Here is an 18,906-nt window from a genome sequence, read left to right as displayed (position 1 = left end):
AAATCTGTGCATAATATAGGTCTCACTTCTTTTTTAAATTAATTAATTTTAATTGACAAATAAAAATTGTATATACCATGCACAACATAATGTTTTGAAATATGTATACATCGTGGAGTGGCCAAATCTAGCTAATTAACAAATGCATTACCTCAACCATTTCTCATTTAAGTAGGATCTACATATGTTTACATATATCCAACTGACATTGGGAGAAAGGCTGCCTCAAGAACTCAGCCCTTTAGCCGGGCTGTTTCAATAATTTCTCCAAATGCCATTGTGGTCATATTGCTGCCGCAGTTAACAAAAAGCCCTCTGGGATAAGACGGGCAAGGCTCCTGATCTTGATGTTGGAGGGAGAAACTAACCACTCCACCTACCCTTCTCGCTGGTCTCCAAGCCTCTCGGGGCTTAATCACTGCCAATACCTTTCTTCTTCCAGTTCTGCTCCGCAACCTCTTCCCGTGGAGTCTCCTGAAGGTTCAGGCACCCGTCCTTCAAACCCTCATCTGATCTATGTTTGTCTATTTTTTCTCTTTCATCTAAAACTTCTTCTTACTGAGATACTCTGGCTGGTGGTGTCTCTGGTCCTCCATCTTGGAGCTCCTCCACCTCCTCATCTTGATGTTGAAGGCCCTTCTTTCACTGACTCGGTATGACCTTTCTAATCATTTTCCCCCAGCCCACTCCTCAGCCCAAATGCAAAGACATTGTGGGCTTTCCTACCCCCTAGCCTTGCCCATGGAGTTCCCTCATCTGGGATGTCTTTCCCTCTCATTTCAGCAATGCCTCTTAAAATCCCACCCTCTATTTCAGGGCCATCTCCTCCCTGAAGGTTTCCACTGTCTGCCCTGTTGAAAGCCCTTTCTTATTTTCTGAATTCTACATGCATGCCGAGCCCCCAGCAGGCAACTTTCACGCTTATGAACGGAACTCGCCCACTAGGCTGCTTCGTCCCTCCCCCGACAACCATGTACCAAGTCCTGCTGGTTCCGCCTGCTTTTCACCTTTCGAAAGTGTTCCTTCTTCATTCCCACTGCCTCTTCTCGGCTCAGGCCCATGTCACCACTCCCCTGAGAGAATGCAACAGCCCCCTGCCCAGCACCCAGCCTCCAGCCTGGCCCCCACACGGCCACCAGACTGACTTGCTGAAAATCAATTCTGATCATGCCAGACCCCTAACTTTCAGTCCTTCGATGTCTCCCCACGGCTTTCAGAGTGACGTCCAAGCTACTTAGATCAACATGAGGCTTTTCGGGATCTCCCCTCCAGCCTTCCCTTGCAAGCGGGTGGGGAACCTGCAGCTTCAAGCCCACATGTGGCCCTCCAGATCCCCAAGTGCAGCCCCTTGACCAAATCCAAACTTCCCAGAACAAATCCCTTTATTTAAAGGATTTGTTCTATAAAATTTGGATTCAGTCAAGAGGCCACACTCAAGGATCCAGAAGGTGACATGTGGCCCTGAGGCTGCAGGTTCCCCGCCAGCATTCTCAAACTTTAGTGCCCATCAGAATCACCCAGGGTCTTGGTTAAAAAATACATATGTTCAGTCCATTCCAAACAGACATTCTGGCTCATTAGGCAGCTGATAGGGCCCAAGATCATGAATATTTACAAAAATGTGGGGTTCAAAATATTTGGTTCTCCATCAAACTCAAAAAGTATGTGGTTCTGATGGCATCCTGAGGACCACACTTTGAGAATACCTGATGCAGACACTGTAAAAATGGGGCAGGAAACAACAAGTTTTTGAGAAGCCATTGAGCTTCACGGTTAAGACAAGGGCCTTGGGAGCAAAGCTTGGGTCCCCACACGCCCTTGGGACTTAACTGCTTCTGTGCCTCATCTGCAAACGAGATAACAATATTAAATGAGATCACCATTATAAAATGGTTAGCACAGCATTTAGTGCTGTCAACATTCTATGACTGGAGATAGCTGCTGCTGCTGCTGCTGCTGTTATTAATTTTACAGAAAGGCTGAAATAAAACAGTGAAAAGCAATATGATCCAGGTTTTTCATTTAGTGTCTCTGGTTGGAAAGGATTTTAAGGATTCTTTCTTCAGCATCTTTGGCAGATGTTTACCCAACTTTGGCCTGAAGGCTTCCAGTGACAGGGCCTCTGGCGGCCACTTCCTGAGGCAGCCTGCCCCACTGGTAAGCCCTTGCTGGTGCTGACGTTCTCCCTAAAATCTGGTGGAATTCTGGTCTCAGCACGGTCCGTGAATCCTAATCTGCCCTTTGGAGCGTCATCAAACAACACCATTCATATTTCCACATAACAGTCCTTCAAATGTTTGAAGGTAATTATCAAGTCTCTCCTTGGTAGTTTCTTCTTTAGGAAGACAGCAAAGTACAGTGGATGAAACCTGGGTTCAGTGCTGGAGGCCTGGGCTTTTGACTCAAGTCATTTGACAATGCTGAGCCTCAGTTCCAACCTATCCCGAAAGTCTATGATTCTATGATTAAACATTCCCAGTTCTTTCCTCTATTCCCCAGGCCCAGGCCTGTTTGCAGCTTGTTCAGTGTGGCAGACATCTTTTGCATCGCTTGATAAGAACATCAGTCCTCCTTGGGAAAATCCTTGATCCCCCTACATTCACCAAGTGGTTTGAATGGAAGCTGCCTAGTTTTTAGAAATCCCACACCCCAGGCTACCAGAATGGGCCTGTCGTAGTCCTCTAATCCTCTGGCCACAATTAATCAGCTTAGAGTTAGGCACCTGACCCCAGTTCAACCAATTAGACCCTACCCTGAGATTTTTGCATTTTGGACCAGAGAGAACAAGTATCAGTTCCTCTTTAGGCCTGGAGTTGGAAAAGTGAGGTACAGGGGCTCCTGGGAGCTCCAATTCTTCTTCTTCAAGATGATTCATCAGAGAGAATAATGCGAATATGCAGAGACACTGACATGAAAGGTAGAGAGGTAACCCCATGGAGTTCACGTCCCTGGTTCTAGGCATCTCTGAGGACCAAACACACTCCTGCTCCTCCCATAGTTTGGTTAATTCTCTTTTGCACAGGTTGGGAGTCTCTCCCTATACACAAACAAGCAGAGAGTAATACATTCACCTTTCTAAGGCCTCACACAGCTATAGCTTGTCTGTACCTCCCATGAGCCCCCAGCGTAACTCCCTACTCTCCCCACTGCCTGACAACAGCTACTTTGGATGAGTAACTGCAGTATGTGTATAATACAAGAAAGGATGTCATTTCTTATTGTTGGAACATTGTTTTGAAGGGCAGCTCAATATGGCATCTTAGAGCAGTTATACCACATTGTTGATTCATATTGAGCATGTGGTCACCTCAGAACTCCAGCTCTTTTTCATCTGAACTATGAAAGTCAGGCCCTTCCCTTTGCAATGCTACAGTTGTACAGTTGTACAGTTGTACAGTTGCATTTGTTTTGTTTTTCTTTGGGCAGGAGGAGGCTTGGGACCTAATTGCAATAATTTAACATTTTACTTAGTTAAATGCTTTATGTTGGATTGGGCCAGTGTTCCGCCTGTCAAGATTTTTTTTTTTTAAACTCAGGATTCCATCATCAATAGCAGAATTTCCCAAACGATCTACCAAATGGAATGGATTACAGATTTGCCTGGATATTCATTCCCTTAGTTCTTTGCTTGGTGGAGTGAAGCTTTGGTGGCTTCCAACGCCTACCATTTTCTGAGTATTGCTACTGCAAGTTCCCATAGTTATAACAACATTGGGATGCTAAATTTTTTATAATGTAAAAGTATCTACTAACAAAAAATGCTCATTTACAAAATTAGTCCCTACTTGAACATCCCAGCTTGCTTAATCTTGATGCATATTCTCACCCATCAAGTCATGTTTTTGTTTCTCGGTCTCTCCCAGATTTAGGATTTCTCCACAGTAAACTACAAATGCAATGCAATCTAATTTTACAGGATAATTCTGGATTTTGTAAAAGATGAAGACTTTTACGAAGTTGATGAAAGTGATATTGGAAAATTGTTTGAATCACAAGTAAAGCTGCTGTTACCTGGAGAGGTTACCAACCAGACAGAGAAAACCCATAGGGAAGCTATCTAAAACTCAAAATCAAGTAATAGGAATAAATAATGGTTAAGAGGAGGCCTTGAGAAAATGGTAAAAGTCAAATGTGTCGTAAATTATATTTAAATACAGTTGTTAATAAAAAAATCAAATGTGAACTAATCAATGTTATATTGTTCTAGTATAAAATTATGTAAGAAATATGAACTCAGCCTCTCCTGCATCAAACCTAGCAACAGTTGATTCAGTCTTTGTGCAGTTTTAGAACTAGCACATAGCTGAAATTATAAGTGATTCTATCTTAATATAAAATAAATGTATTTTTTTAATGTTTAGTTTTATTTTTTTTTTTCAAAATAAAAGTCCCCGTCAAACATTTTTATAGCATTTACTATGAAATTGTGACCCAGGCTTCAGTGTATCCACATTAAGTGGCCTTTTCCCAGGACCAGCTGTCTCCAGATTACAAGGCCTCCTAAGCCTGTGTTGCTGCCATTGCTGCAGCTTTCATCCACGGCTCCTTGCCCTGTCCACTGCAGAAACACAGAATAATCCTGCCCCTCACATTTCCATGTGACAGGCCTTGAAAACTCTGAAGACAGTTTTCGTGGCTCCAATAAAACTTATTTTCTCTTCAACAAGTTCATTTCCTTCAACTGTTTCTCATCTGACAGAATTTGAAATTCCCCCATTCATTCCATTCAGTCAGTTAATAATTTATTAAGGGCCTGTTATATGCCTGTTCTAGGCCCTGGGGATACAGTGAGAATACCCCAACACAGCCCCTGCTCTGTTAAGGCTTCCATTCTATTAAGGGGACAATAAGCAAAATGAGTGGATGGGTGGTTGAATGGACGGATGGATGGATGGGCAGATGGATGGATGGATGGATAGATGAATATCTACATGTGCTTTCATTAGCCTCCCAGTGAAATGGTGAACACTTCTGCAGGTAAGCTGACCAATTCATGGCAGAGAAAGAGCCTCTTCTCTGATGCCAATACTTCTGTTCATAAACCTTCATGTGGCATGTACTTTTCCGGAAGGGACGTTGCTCTGTTGACTCATGTTTAGCTTGCCTTCAACTAAAACCACCAGACTTTATAAGTACTACTCTTAAAACACACACCCCTTTTTAACTTGTTCTGGTACAACTGTTCAATTATTTTCTTGGACCTTGTGCAGGATTTTATATTGAGCTGTATTAAATTTCAACCAACACACATTTAGATGAACTAGAATGTGAAATATGCAGATTGTGGGAACATATTAAAATATGCATATCAGCATCACTGCTGTCTACAAACGTAAGAAGCAAAATGCTAATTTTAATATTGAGTGCTTGAATAAAGCTACTCTAAAATTTTAGAAAGTCATTACCACTACTCTGAGAAAACAACTGCCCAGCCTAAAAGCCATGGTTACCCTGGACTCGAGGTTACCATTAAATAGCCATGAACATAACACTTGCCATAACTACAAGCTGGGCCTTTTCTTTTCCAAGTGGATGCTCAGGACACTCATTCTTTCTTTAATGGATGCTGTAAGGCAGGGGTCCCCAACCTTTTGGGCACCAGGGACCGGTTTCAGGGAAGACAATTTTTCCATGGATGGGGTGGGGAGGAAGGAGTGGAGGCAGAGCTCAGGTGCTGATGTGAGCCATGGGCCACTCACCTACTGCTGTGCCCTGCCTTCCTAAGTTTCACAGAAGATAATTTTTCCATGGGGGGTGGGTGGAGGTCTGCAGTGGGGGGGGGGGCTGGGGACTGCAGCCATCAAGAACTATCACAGAGGCCCCCAGGATATCTCAGGTCCCCTTTTGATTCAAAAGGAGCTCCCTAACTTCTCTTTCATATCTCTGGACACTCCGGGCACTAAGTAATTAACAGAGCTACTAGCTGTTTAATGTTGGTCTCCTGCTAGGACACACAAACTCCATGAGGGCAGGGGCTGAATCTGATTTTTCATCAAGTCTTCCCAGGATCTTGCATGGTGCTGGACCCATGGCAGGCACTCCATAAAGCTCAATAAAGATTTGTTGACTATAAACATACTTATAGTCTCATCTCTGCCACAAACTGTATAACATTGGGCAAGTCTTCTAAACCCTCTGGGTTACTATTTTGTTCATGTTAAAAAACTAAAGGGATTGGACCAGATGATCCCAAAGTTTCCTTTTCTTTCTTTCTTTCTTTCTTTTTTTTTTTTTTTTTTTTTTTGAGACAGGGTCTTGTTGTGTCACCCAGGTTGGAGTGCAGTGGCACGATCACAGCTCATGGCAACTTCAAACTCCTGGGCTCAAGCGATCCTCCTGCCTCAGCCTCCCAAGTAGCTGGAACTGCAGGTGTTTGCCACCATGCCTGGCCAATTTTTTTTATTTTTTGTAGAGATGGGATCTCACTGCGTGACCCAGGCTGGTCTCAAACTCCTGGCCTCAAGCGATCCTCCCACTGCAGCCCCCCAAAGTGCTGGGATTATAGGCAAAAGCCACCACATCTAGCCTCCCAAAGTTGCCTTTTCTAATGTTAATATTCTGTATTTCCACCTTGCTGACTCAGTGGCTCCCTGTCTCAGTTTTCCCATCAAAGACTCTAAAGCTAGATTGTTTCCAGAGTATGGGCAAGTTTTATTCACATGAACACCCTGGGCCATGGGAGGGATTGGAGCAAAACAACTTTTAATGATTTCCACATCCTATGGGGACTCTGAATTCAAAGTGACTACAAAATAAAAAGAAACATTTAGGCTGCTAAATTATCTTACAATTATTTCAACATTACATATTTCCTAAAAAATCTCTAACACAAAAATACAATCACAGTTGAAGACCTCCTCTGACAACAAACCAAGGCTTTGAGCTATGATATTCGCAGAGTTTTAGAAAATGAAAGGAAACCCTGGTTCAGAACAAGTAATAGTTTGGCTCCATTTGGAATACGAAGTGCAACAGAAACATTTTCCCACATTCTAAATAGTCAAACCAAGTCAACAGCTAATGCTAATATTATTCTATCTGCTAGTTTTGATGAATGTCCTATTTTATTGCAAGCTTTAACTATAGCTACAGCCTCAAACATTAGCTGCGCATGTAAAAAGAAACTTATTTTAGTCCAAGTTAAAAGTAGAGCATTTTCATTTCATCATCAGCCTCCCCTTCTATTTCCTGTGTTATCAGATGTTAGAACCAGCAGTCTGTTTGTGAAACTAGCAACTTGGTAGACAAAATATGCACACTCAACCAGAATTATTTTAAATAAGAACCTAGAATGGGTCTAACTGTGTAATGGTGATGAGGAAGATGCACATATTCAGAAGGCATAAACCCAGAAGAAAAATTACCAAGGAAATCCCAAAAGGACTAAGCCAACTCGACAGGTTTCCTCCAAACTCAACAGATTTCTTCATTTTTATGATCTCTTTTCAAAAGGACAAATCCAATTTAATCTCTGCTACTTATAATAGACCTACACGCACCCCAAGAAGCTAACAATTCCGATTGTTAACTAGCTTCTGGAATGGCATACCTGATTCTTTTGTGGGACAGGTTGTCAAATATTTTAAATATGGACACAGAAAAACACGTGCACTCTGTAGACTCTGCCTTGCTTTGAATGAACTTGAGAGTTTGTTTTTTTTTTTCTGTTTAGAAACACCCTGACTATGTGACCCAAGGCAAACCTACTCTAAACAGGTGACACTCCAAAGGCCACCAATGGTGTAGTCCTCTAAGCAGAATGCTCATGGGAGGGACATCTTTTCTCCAACTGGTCCATTCAAAGTGGGCCCAAGAGTAAGGAAAATGGACAATAACCCATGGATATACCCACCCAACCAGTTATCCATGCATCCACCATTTACTGTGCACCTACCACACATAAAACATAGTCAGTGGAGACCAGTATTTTTTTTTAAACATAAACACAATGAAAATAAAAAGGCCTCCAAATGTCTTTTTATCCCATGAAACAGGTAATTTTTATCAATTACTGATTTTGTCCATTTTTCCATGTGTCGGAAAAACAACTGTCCTCTGCTTAAGTCTAAATTTTGCCAAACCAGCTAAAATAGGAAATTTTCTGCCCAGAAAGAAGTCCATATGACAGGTCTACTATGGTTTTAATAATTTCTCCAATGGGCAGATCAAGAATCATGTACAGCATTAAATCATCCTATTTCCTGGGTCATCTCAGACACACTCTCGGTCATGTGAATGGCTGGTGGAAACTAAATTGAAAACCTGTGAAAACATCCTGCAATAATAGAGAAATTAACAAGCTCATTCTGTCATGCATATCTGCCTCCCTTCCCCTGCCCCCATTATCTTCCTATGAACCCATGCATAAATCTTCATGCAGACCATAATAAACAGTATATGTAAAATGTTACATGCATACATTCCTTCATTCCCACACAGATGATGGTATAATGTTATATTCTTGTTAAGACTGAACTGGAGCTAATGTCCATAAACAGAAAGCTATTATTAATATGTGATTTAAGGTTGTGTTTAAAATTCTTTTGTGCAGGATAACTTGATATCCTTGATATTCTCTTGTGAAGGATAACTTGATAATATATTTATTTCAATGAAACAAATATATTATACCTTGATGGGATTTGCAAAAATATCAGATTGAGACCCAGCAGTGAAATGCAAGGTCTATAAAAATCACACATAGTTGGGATCATGGAATTTCATGGCTATTAAAGTCTGAGATGTCAACTTGTCTTCCCCTAACATTTTAAAGAGGGCAAGAACAGATCCAGAGTGGCCAAGTGACTTGCCTAAGGTGGCCCAATCAGTTAGTTCCAGTCTGTGACACTTAACCCCCACATTCTCTTACTGACTGTCATACAGATTGTAGTAACCTAAGAAGATACCAGTCCAAACTTAACACGAGTCAAATTCCATCTGAGAAGAGTAAAAATATGACTCAGTGGTAAGTAGCCGTTCCCTCTTTACAGGCAGAGCCTACGCTGAGTGAGTGACGGTGCAGACATTACGGCAATAACACAAACCAATACCACATTGCTTCCCCTTACCAGAAGGTCAGCCTAGTGAAGCCGAGGAAAAGGTCAATGAGTTCGCACCACGGAACTTAACCTGAAGCTCACCCTTCTTGGACTATCTGGGTGCAAGCCCAACACCTTCCTCTAGATCCATAAAATCTCCATGACTCCATCATTTTTTGTCTTTTCAAAATTCCTAACTGAAAGTAAAACATGAACATAGAAAACTTTAAAAACTGGAGAAATGTCTGAAACAAAAAGTTCAAAATATCCTCCATCTACCCAAAGGTAACCACTTACCAACAGTTTCTTGTGTATTCTTCCAGGAAAAAGTTATGCATATACCCACATAGGACACATTCCTTTTAAAAATATACCTACATCACATTATACTAGACACACTTTTGTGTATCTTAGTTTTTTTCTGTTAATAAATCTTGGCAGGTTTTCCATATCAACACAAAGAGAGCTGCCTGGTTCTTTCTGAAGTCTGCGTAGTATTCCATTGCACGGATGTAACAATAATCCACTTAACTAGAACCTGACCCAGACACGATGTTTTGAAGGGCAAACAAGCACTCTGGTTTGCCAGGAGCTCAGGCTCGCTAGTTCTAATGGTAAACTGTCATTTCAAGGACAGAAACCCTATTGTTAACCACAGCTAATTTGGTCTCAACTGACACTGTACCTGGAGCCTGGGAACACAGCTAAACAGGTGACAAATATAGAAAGGAACAAAGAAGGAAGAAGTGGGGAAGAAAACAAAAAAGAAGAGGTCAGTGGTGAGGGAAGGAAAGAATAAGCCGAGGAGGTTATACAGCATTCTGGCTCCTGGCAGATGTTCATTCAATACTTTTTGAATGACTGACTGACTGAATAAATGAATGAATGACTGAAGAAACCAAAATAGACATACTTTTAACATATACTATATTAAAATATTTACTGATAAATGGCCCCAATTTTCTGAAAAGCATTCTTTTTGAACCTGCACTGTCCAATATGGTAGCCCCTGGTCACATGTGCCTATTGAACGTTTGAAATGTGTGCTGTCTGTAAAACACACAGTAGCTTTCAAATGTGAAAAAAGGATGTAAAATAGCTCACTAATTTTTATATTGATTATATGTTGAAATGAGAAGATTTTAGATACATTGGGTTAAGTAAGGCACATTATTAACATTAATTTTATCTATTTCTTATTATTACTTCTTTTCCTGCAGCTGCTAGAAAATTTTAAATGTCACACGTGGCTTGCATTATACATAGTTTGCACAGTGCTGGTTTAGAAAGTAGATGCCATTATAGCCATGGCTGTGTCTGTCTTTCTCTGCTCTATCCCAGCACCCAACACAAGGCTTTGAGAATAGTAGATACCCAATAAACACCCATCAGATGAAAGGCTGGCTCTGGTATCTAGATTCAGCAATAACCAGGCCTTAGACTACAAGACAGGAGGCCCTCACCCTGATCCTAGCTCCAATGGGAAAGCAGATGTGTGGCCCTGGGCAAGTCATTGAACCTGCCTGGGCCTTGTTTTTGTCATCTTTAAAACAGAGATAATATTAACATCTGCCTTATAGGGAAATTGCATGGACCAAATGAAACAATGTGTATAAAACGGTTTTGAAAGGGTAAAACGGAGTCAGGACCCTCCTGAGTTCTAGTATTCCCTTCCAGTAACAGTCCCAAGAGAAGTGAGATGGAAAACATACGGAAACAATGGGGTAAGAAATTAACTGATAAAATTCCTACATCTGATGTTTCCATTCCGGCATATGTTAGAAAATTCAGACAAAGACAGGTGCAAACTTGAGATTCTCACACTAGCAGAAACTTCAGCATTCATTACACCCTTTTCACTGTGGCTCACCAAGCACAGCTGACAAAGGGACTTTCGGATACTTTCTTTGAGGGGGCATGAAAGACTAATGAGAACGGGAGGAGGAGGCCACCCCTGAGTGGCTGATGAAGGAAGCAGCAGGGGTGGCCCAAGTTCACCACCGCACCTGAAGCACGCAGTTTGCGGGAAATCTGTAATCCTGGGAGACTTTGAGGCCGCAGAGGAAAAGTTCTATGGGCGCAAAAATCTGCCGTGGGCATGAGTGCTGGTTAATTGCTGCTGGCGCGCAGTCGGGAGCATGAACAGCCCCTGATTCCGCAAGGCAGTCAGGGTATCTGGCAGGGGAAATCCAAGTGACTCTTGGACAGGCTGTAGCTTTTGAGTGACACCGGAAGGATTTCACCATCCCAGCTGGGCATTTTCTTCCCCAAATCAAAGATCATTTCAAAAGGGACAATATGAAGAAAGCCTCCCTCAGCAAGGCCATTTAAGGAGGAGCCTCGAAGAGCAGAGCACAGAGTGGACTAACCCCAGCAGACAAACCCAACAACCTGCAGCCACAGGCAGGAGGACGGCAGAACCAAAACAGTCAATTTCAAGAGGTCCAGGATCAGATTCTCGCATCAGCCCTGCAAAGCTCCCCAAAGGCCCCAGAAGTCGTCCATGACTTACCATCCGCGAGGCCACCACACCGAGCAGAGCAGCCACTTCCCCTTTACTGAGAGGGTCTGACTCCCTTCCCCTCTCTCAGGGCTGCTGCCTGTGACGTGCCAGGGCTGAACTCTGAGCCCCTGGGACTACTGCCCTGTGACATGCCCGTAACAGCTCACAGGGCCTGAGCTATTGCTGGCTCCTCCAACTCGAAAACCAAAGGACATGGAGCAGGCATGGAGCAGAGCCCAAACCTGGCCACATCGCAGCAGAACCAGCTGTAGAGGCTTTTTGAAATTCATATTCCCAGGCCCAACCCCCAGAGATTCCGGTTCAGTAGGTCTGGGGTGGGGCCCGGGCACCTGCATTTTAAACACAGTGCAGGGGCAATGCCAACGGTCAGCCTGGCTGGGGAATCTGTGGCCTGGAGCACTCAGAGAAGCTTCTTTCTCTCTGACCCTTTCTCTTCCATGAGCTTCTCTATTCTTTGTCTCAGAGTGGGAGGAAAGACTTAGAGGAAAGGCAAGGCAAAGTGGAAAGCATTCTGGAGCCTGAAGGTCCTTAGGCCAGTCATTTAATCTCTCTAAACTTCAGTTTTCCCATCTGTTAAACAGCAATAAAACCATCTACCCACTCAAGGTTGAGCAGGGAATAAATACACATAAAATACTCAATGCATCACACATAGTAATTGGCATTAAAAGCATTCGATCTTTCCACAAAGGGAGGAAGGGTGCAGGGCAGTTCTCCACATGAGTATCTTTGCAAGAGAAATTACAAATGTAAATAATGGACAGAGCAGGCATAAAGGGAAGAAAAAAATAAACTCCAACAAAAGCCGCAATTAGAAAGAGGATGGATTCCTGTTACATGGGGAGCTGAGGAACCACTCATAGCAGGTTTGCAACCTTATCTCTGGGGGCCCTACCGAGATAGGATTAGGAGGAAATCAACAGAGATTCACAAAGATTAGGCACAAAGCTGCATGAAGATTTACCGCAACATTATTTATAAAAAAGGAAAATTAGAAAGAACTGACAGGTATTTTTTTGTTTTCTTTTTCTTAACATTATGATGTTAAAGTAACATATGTTACTTTATTTCAGACAAAAATGTTCGTTTTTAAATTTCGGAAAAGTTATACAATGGAATATTTTTCAGCCACAAGAAAGAAGGAAATTCTGCCATTTGTGACAACGTGGATGAGCCTGGAGGACGTGATGCTAAGTGAAACATCCCAGACACAGAGAGACAAATACAGTATGATCTCACTTACATGTGGAATCTAAAAAAGTTGAACTCACAGAAGCAAAGAACACAATGGTGTTTACCAGAGGGTAGCGAAAGAAAAAGGGCATTGGGAAGATGTCGGTCAAAGGGTTCAAACATTCAGTTATAAGATGAATAAGTTCTGGGGATCTAATGTACAGCATGGTAACTATCGTTAATAACACAGTATTGTTTACTTGAAATTTGCTATGAGTAGACTTTAAATGTCCTTACCCCCCCCCACACACACACAAAATTGTGTGGTGATAGATGTGTTAATTAATTTGATTGTGGTAATCATTTCACAATACACACATATAACACATCATCATGGTATCACCTTGAATACATAACAATTTTCATTTGTCAATTATACCTCAATAAAACCAGAAAAACACAAATTAATTAATTGATTGATTGATTTAGGAAAAGATTTTTGGAATCCATTTGATTAGCTGAGAGCATTTTTAAATATCCCTGCTGTTTTTCTTTTAAATTCCAGTTTAATACTCAGATTAAAACATCAATATCAATAAAGGAAGGCCAGATGTAGACATAGCCCTCTCAATTTTCCCATGGGAACCAAAGGCAAACTATATTATAATTTGGGGTAACATCAGAGCTTCTGCAACACAAAGGGCATGGACAGGGATGAGGTAGGCAAGGAAAATATCACACATATAAAGAAGCAGACAAGATCTCCACTGTAATATTAAAATAATACTGGGAGGATTAGATTTAACGTTTCCCTCCACCCTTAACACATACACACACACACACACACACACACACACACACACAGATGAGAACTTTTGAAATAAAACTCAACATCCACCCACTGAGTCCTTTCCCTTTACAGTTTAACAGAATCTATTTTTGTATTCCAGTGAGATTCACACCAAAGAATAGAGCTTCAGTAAAAAGAGGAAATAATTTCTTTGCTGTACCTGGGTTTTTCTCACTTCCTTATTTTAAAATAATCATCCAACAAGTCCAAAAAATTAAGAACAACAGTCTAGTCTTCTATGCACTGGTATATGCCACTGCAAGACAGTGTGAAACTAAACTGAATCAGTTCAAAGGTTCTGGGTAATTTGCCACCTTCTTGAAAAACTTATAATGATATATCACAGCGCTGGGGGCTAGAAGAAACCTTCCAAGTCATCCGGTCCAAACCCATCATTTTATACATGAAGAACTTGGGAAATAAACTAGCTGCTCCAACACACTGAAGACTCTAATTAAAACATCTGCTCAATTTTAAGGTGGCTGACAAATTAGAGGCAGGGAGTGGGAAATAAAATGAAACCTCCAAAATATTTTTTAGTGGAATAGTAATTTTGATCAAGGGGCCTATTAAATGAAGAAAAGAGGAAGGATCGTGATAGCAGTAGTACCCCCATCCCAACATCTGGAAAACTGAGAGATTAAAAACTGCTGGAGCAAACACATTGCATCTGTGAGTAGAGAGCACAGGAACAGAACTCAGGAGCTGTACCCTGAAGTCTGATGACGTCAGCACCCAACACTGGCCTAATTTTATACCTGAACTGATGGGGGTCCAGGAGCTGCCCTGATGTGACAGTACCTCCATTTCCAGAAAACTGGGAATTTAAGAAAACGCTTCATGCACAACAGAGGTGCAGGACCATCGACCTGCCAAGGTGGGTGGCTTAGACCGTTGCTTGCTACTCAAGGGTCCCTGGACCAGCAGCATCAGCATCACTGTCACCCAGGAGCTTGTTAGAAATGTAGCATCTTGGGCCCCACCCAGACCTACCGAGTCAGAATATGCACATTGACGGGGTCCCCAGGTCCTTCTGTGCACATTAAAGTTTGAGAAGCGCTTGTTTACACGGCGCAGCAGCAAAAGAAAGTGTAATTGACTACCTATAACCACCTTTCATCTAAGCTTCAGGAATAACCACTCTCTCTATTCTATCACCAGCTCTGCTCTCCAAAGCTGTTGACCTTTAAGCCTTATTTTAAATTTTAAATGGTCTAAAACTTAGCCTAAATTTTAAACGGGCTCAGCGACTATCTCACTAAACAGTCCTTTTTTTTTTTTCAAAAAGTACCTCAAAGTTAAGAACAAATATATATAAATAGGCTGGTAGCTTTACCATTTTAAAGGGTTAGATAGATTATGAATTGAAGGGTTTTTTTCCCTGCTATTTACTGCTGGGGTCACAGTAGGAACATGACCAATATTTCTTCAGTTGGAGTCGAAAACCCCAGGAAGATATGGTGAAGGAGGAAAACTAAAGTCAGAATAGAAATGTGTTCCTGGTGAAAAGAGAAATTTCTTATAAGGGAATTTTATGATCAAAAGGCTGTAAGGGCCACATGGTTCCAAGGCTTAATCCCTTTATGACACACCTGCAGTATCCACTCTCGTACTCCTGGCGACATGGGGCAGCCCAGTCCATCCTTACACAGCTCTAACTATTAGAAAGCTTTTCCTGAAATTTGTCTCCTTGTAGCTTTCAATGGCCCTATAGTCAACAACTCCACAATTACTGTCCTACTATTAGTTCAATTTTCCATTCTATTTTCTATTGGGATTTTTTTAATACACAGAAAGTCGAAGAAAGAAGTTTCATGTATTTATTTTTCATAGGGGCAGCTTGTGGTAGTGGGATGCATGAAAATTTTATTTGGTTCTTTCTCTTTGAGGTGCCTCAGGAAAACCTCATGTGTACAGGAGGAGCATTAAAATAAACTATCACAAGTTACAGGAAATGTAACTAAGGACATAATCATACCAGCCACCTAGTTTAGAGGTAGTACGTCCTTAATCATTGTTTTAGCCCTAAGCTTCCAGGGAGTCAAAGTAGGTATGAAATGGGACAAGAAGATTTTAAAATGTTCACTTGGCCCAGGTGAATCATAGATTATTAGCCCTTGGAAGTGTCTTAGATCAAGTCCAAGTCTGCCTCTTATAGAAAAGGAAACTGGAACACAAAAAAGACCATGTGTCTTGCTCAGTGTTGGGCATCTAGTTAACAGTGGAGCCAGGTAATGCAGTGTCCCTACCCGTGCGATGCTCTTTTTGCTGCACTGCCAGACTCTAAGTGCTGGGTCAAAAAAACTTGGCCTTGGGACACACAGAAAGCAAACCCAAGCCATCCTGGCACAGACAGATACCTTGAACTCCAAAATTCACAAGCCTAGTGCCAGTTAAGAAAGTTACATTAGGACTATAAGCCTTCCTTTCCTCCTCTTCTCTTTCCTATAATTCCGTTCGTCCGTATGCTCATTGATTCTAAACTACAGAGATATCCCACTAAGCAGCTTATTTTAATCTCCCATTGAAATAATCTCTTTCTGATGAGAGGTTATTTGCCCTCAGAACAGAAACACTACTGTGAAATACCTCATTCTTTCCGAAACACCTGAAGCTACAGGCTCACAGCATACTGAGCCAAAGTCTTTAGTAAAAAGCAAAATATTAGAGGGGATCAATTTAGCCAGGCATCTAATCAAGGATGCATCCAATCCCAACAATATTAAAAGAATCCTTTTTTAAAAAATAATGCCACTGTAATATTTTAAAGGACAATCTGTTAGAGCACACAGTGTGAAGTGCCAGTACCGTGGCAATACATCCATGGAGCGCGGAAGGATTGGCTGGCTGGTCACAGTGGCCTGCCCGTGAGATCGTAACGGACTGTTGCAGTGACATAAACGCATCCCACAAACAGCCACTCGTGTCTCAGTTCTTTGCGCGTTTGGGAAGATCACAGCTCCCTCAAAGCCATGAAGGGCAATCATGCAAATATGAATCATGTGCTGGCTCTATCAGTGTGTCCTTCTAAAGTAAACCCTAGAAAAGTTACTAACCCTGGTCCCAGGCATTCACATGAGGCATCTTTTACATTAAAATCAGTCATTTACATTACAAAATGAACTGGGATCTCACTATGTTAAGAGACTTGGTCATATTTATTGGTGCAGAGTAGCCTATTTCTGGGATAAAAGCACCTAGGAAGCTACACTACCTTTTTAAGGTCACTAAGAATTAGTGAATTCTCGATTTAGTTTATCAGATGGGACAGGGTGGATGAACCAAATTAGCACCAAGTTCCGCCAGGGCTGAAGAGGCACAGTTAAATCAGGCCCGTGATTATGCAGGCTCCTTCGCCGACACCAGGTACGGAAGATCTCAAACAAGCAAAACGAAGGTACACGCGTAGCCCACTCATAGCCCACAGTGAGGCAAAAACAGAAAACAAAAAGAGGAAGAAAAGCTGTGACATGTATCCATCCCAGAGCATATCTTCCGTTACTGTTAATCAGAGTGTATGTCACACTTCCTGGGCCCACTGAAATCACTAGCCCTGGCAGAGAAGATCGGAATTTTCCCACTCTAAAAGGAGAAATGGCAGATGACAGAAGCTAGGCTGGTGTGAAATAGAGAAGAAAGCTATTTCTCTATAAACATGTCATTCAAAAATGGTGCATTTGCAACAAAAATGTTAAGATCATGTGATGATAAAACGGAAGCGGCATGCAAGCAGGAAGACGGGCCAGTGTTTCTCACACCCCCCAGCACACTGAGTCTCCACCTTCCACACCCACTGCTCTCTAGGCTGGAGCTTGTGTTCGGTGTCTTCCAAGGGAATATGGAGAAAAGGGAACTTTATCCACTGTTGGTGGGAATGTAAATGAGTGTAACCTCTACGAAAAACAATATGAAGATTTTGCAAAGAACTAAAAATAGAACCACCATTTGATCCAGCAATCTCACTACTTTTCCTTTGGGTATCAACTCAAAGAAATCATTGTATCAAAAAGACACCCGCACTTGGATGTTTATCACAGCACTATTCACAATAACGAAGACATGGAATCAACCTAAGTGTCTGTCAACGAGGAATGGATAAAGAAAATGTGGTATATATACAAAATGGAATACTATTCAGCCATAAAAAAGAATGAAATCATGTCTTTTGCAGCAATGTAAATGGAACGGGAGATCAGTACATTTTAAGTGAAACAACTCAGATACAAAAAGACAAATACTGCTTTTCTCTCTCATAAGTGGGAACTAAATGATGTGTACACATGGACATAGAGTGTGGAATGACTGATGACAGAGACTCAAAGGGGAGGGAGGTGGAAGGGAATGTAGGATCAGAAATTACTTAATGGGTACAATGCACATTATTTGGGTGATGACTACACTAAAAGCCCTGATTTCACCACTACACCATATATCCCCATAACAAAATTGCACTTGTACTCCTTAAATTTATACAAATAAAAAATAAGAAAATTCTAGAAAGAAGGCTTTTGTCCTAGCACAGAACACAAGGGAAAATGTCAGCTTCCTCTCCCGCAGTCCGGGAGACCTGTCCTATCCCTATCCCACTCCAGGAATAAGTTGCTCCAAACCAACAAATAGGACCAGGTCTCTTAACATAGTGTGAGATCCCTGCTCATTTTGCAATATAAATTTACAGTGTTAACATAAAGGGTGTCTCACCAGAAGGCCTGAGACCTGGCTCAGTCATTTTCCTAGGGCTTGCTTATCTTTACTCCAGAAGAAATCCTTACCTTCAGAGATGGCCTTCGTCACAGCTGCCACGTAAGTCTCGGGCTCATCTTCACAGGTGAGCTCCTGCCAGTGGGCCCAATCCGGAAAGAAGTCCAGGAATACCTCGCTGTCCTGCACCCCACACAGCAACCTCACCACGCGCTGCGGGGGATGGAAGGCTCTCTGCAGCAGCGGCAGCAAGGCCGGCTGGTAGAATTGCTGCACCAGCTCCACGGACAGCAGCACCACGATGCAGCGGGAGCTGAGGAAGAGGCTTAGGTCCTGGGCTGAGAAGGAGGCCTCCGGGCCCAGCCTGTGAGTCAGCATCTTCTGGCTACGGACCTGCCGACTGGACAGGAAAAGGTCCTGCAGGTACTGGCACCATTCCTGGGCATCCGAGCTATAGACAATGAGGATGTCGCATCCTCTGGGCACCCCTGGGCAAGAAGGAAGCACGGAAGCATGTTAGCACACCTGCTCCTTCCTGGTGGTCCCCACGGCCAGAAAAACAGATGAGGGTCCTGGCACCCAGGATCTTTCATGGTCTGCTTCCAGCACGCTTGTCTAAC

General features: G+C 42.3%; 1 protein-coding gene across 2 annotated transcripts in view; it reads right to left on the bottom strand.

The window, feature by feature from the left end:
- The window catches only part of PIK3AP1 (phosphoinositide-3-kinase adaptor protein 1), a 107,086-nt gene that overhangs the window by 78,965 nt on the left and 9,215 nt on the right, over positions 1 to 18,906 (bottom strand). Inside the window, exon 2 of one of the 2 annotated variants that reach the window (XM_045568744.1) lies at positions 18,358 to 18,774. In XM_045568744.1, coding sequence (XP_045424700.1) covers positions 18,358 to 18,774 — 417 coding nt within the window. Of the gene's footprint in view, positions 1 to 11,550; positions 11,584 to 18,357; positions 18,775 to 18,906 lie in introns of those variants that run through there. The other variant, XM_045568746.1, reaches the window with a different exon arrangement.

Source organism: Lemur catta, chromosome 14 (genome assembly GCF_020740605.2).
Source record: "Lemur catta isolate mLemCat1 chromosome 14, mLemCat1.pri, whole genome shotgun sequence".
In the NCBI taxonomy this organism is placed as follows: domain Eukaryota; kingdom Metazoa; phylum Chordata; class Mammalia; order Primates; family Lemuridae; genus Lemur; species Lemur catta.
Note: the sequence above shows the minus strand (reverse complement) of the source record. Positions and strands in the feature narration are given on the sequence as shown.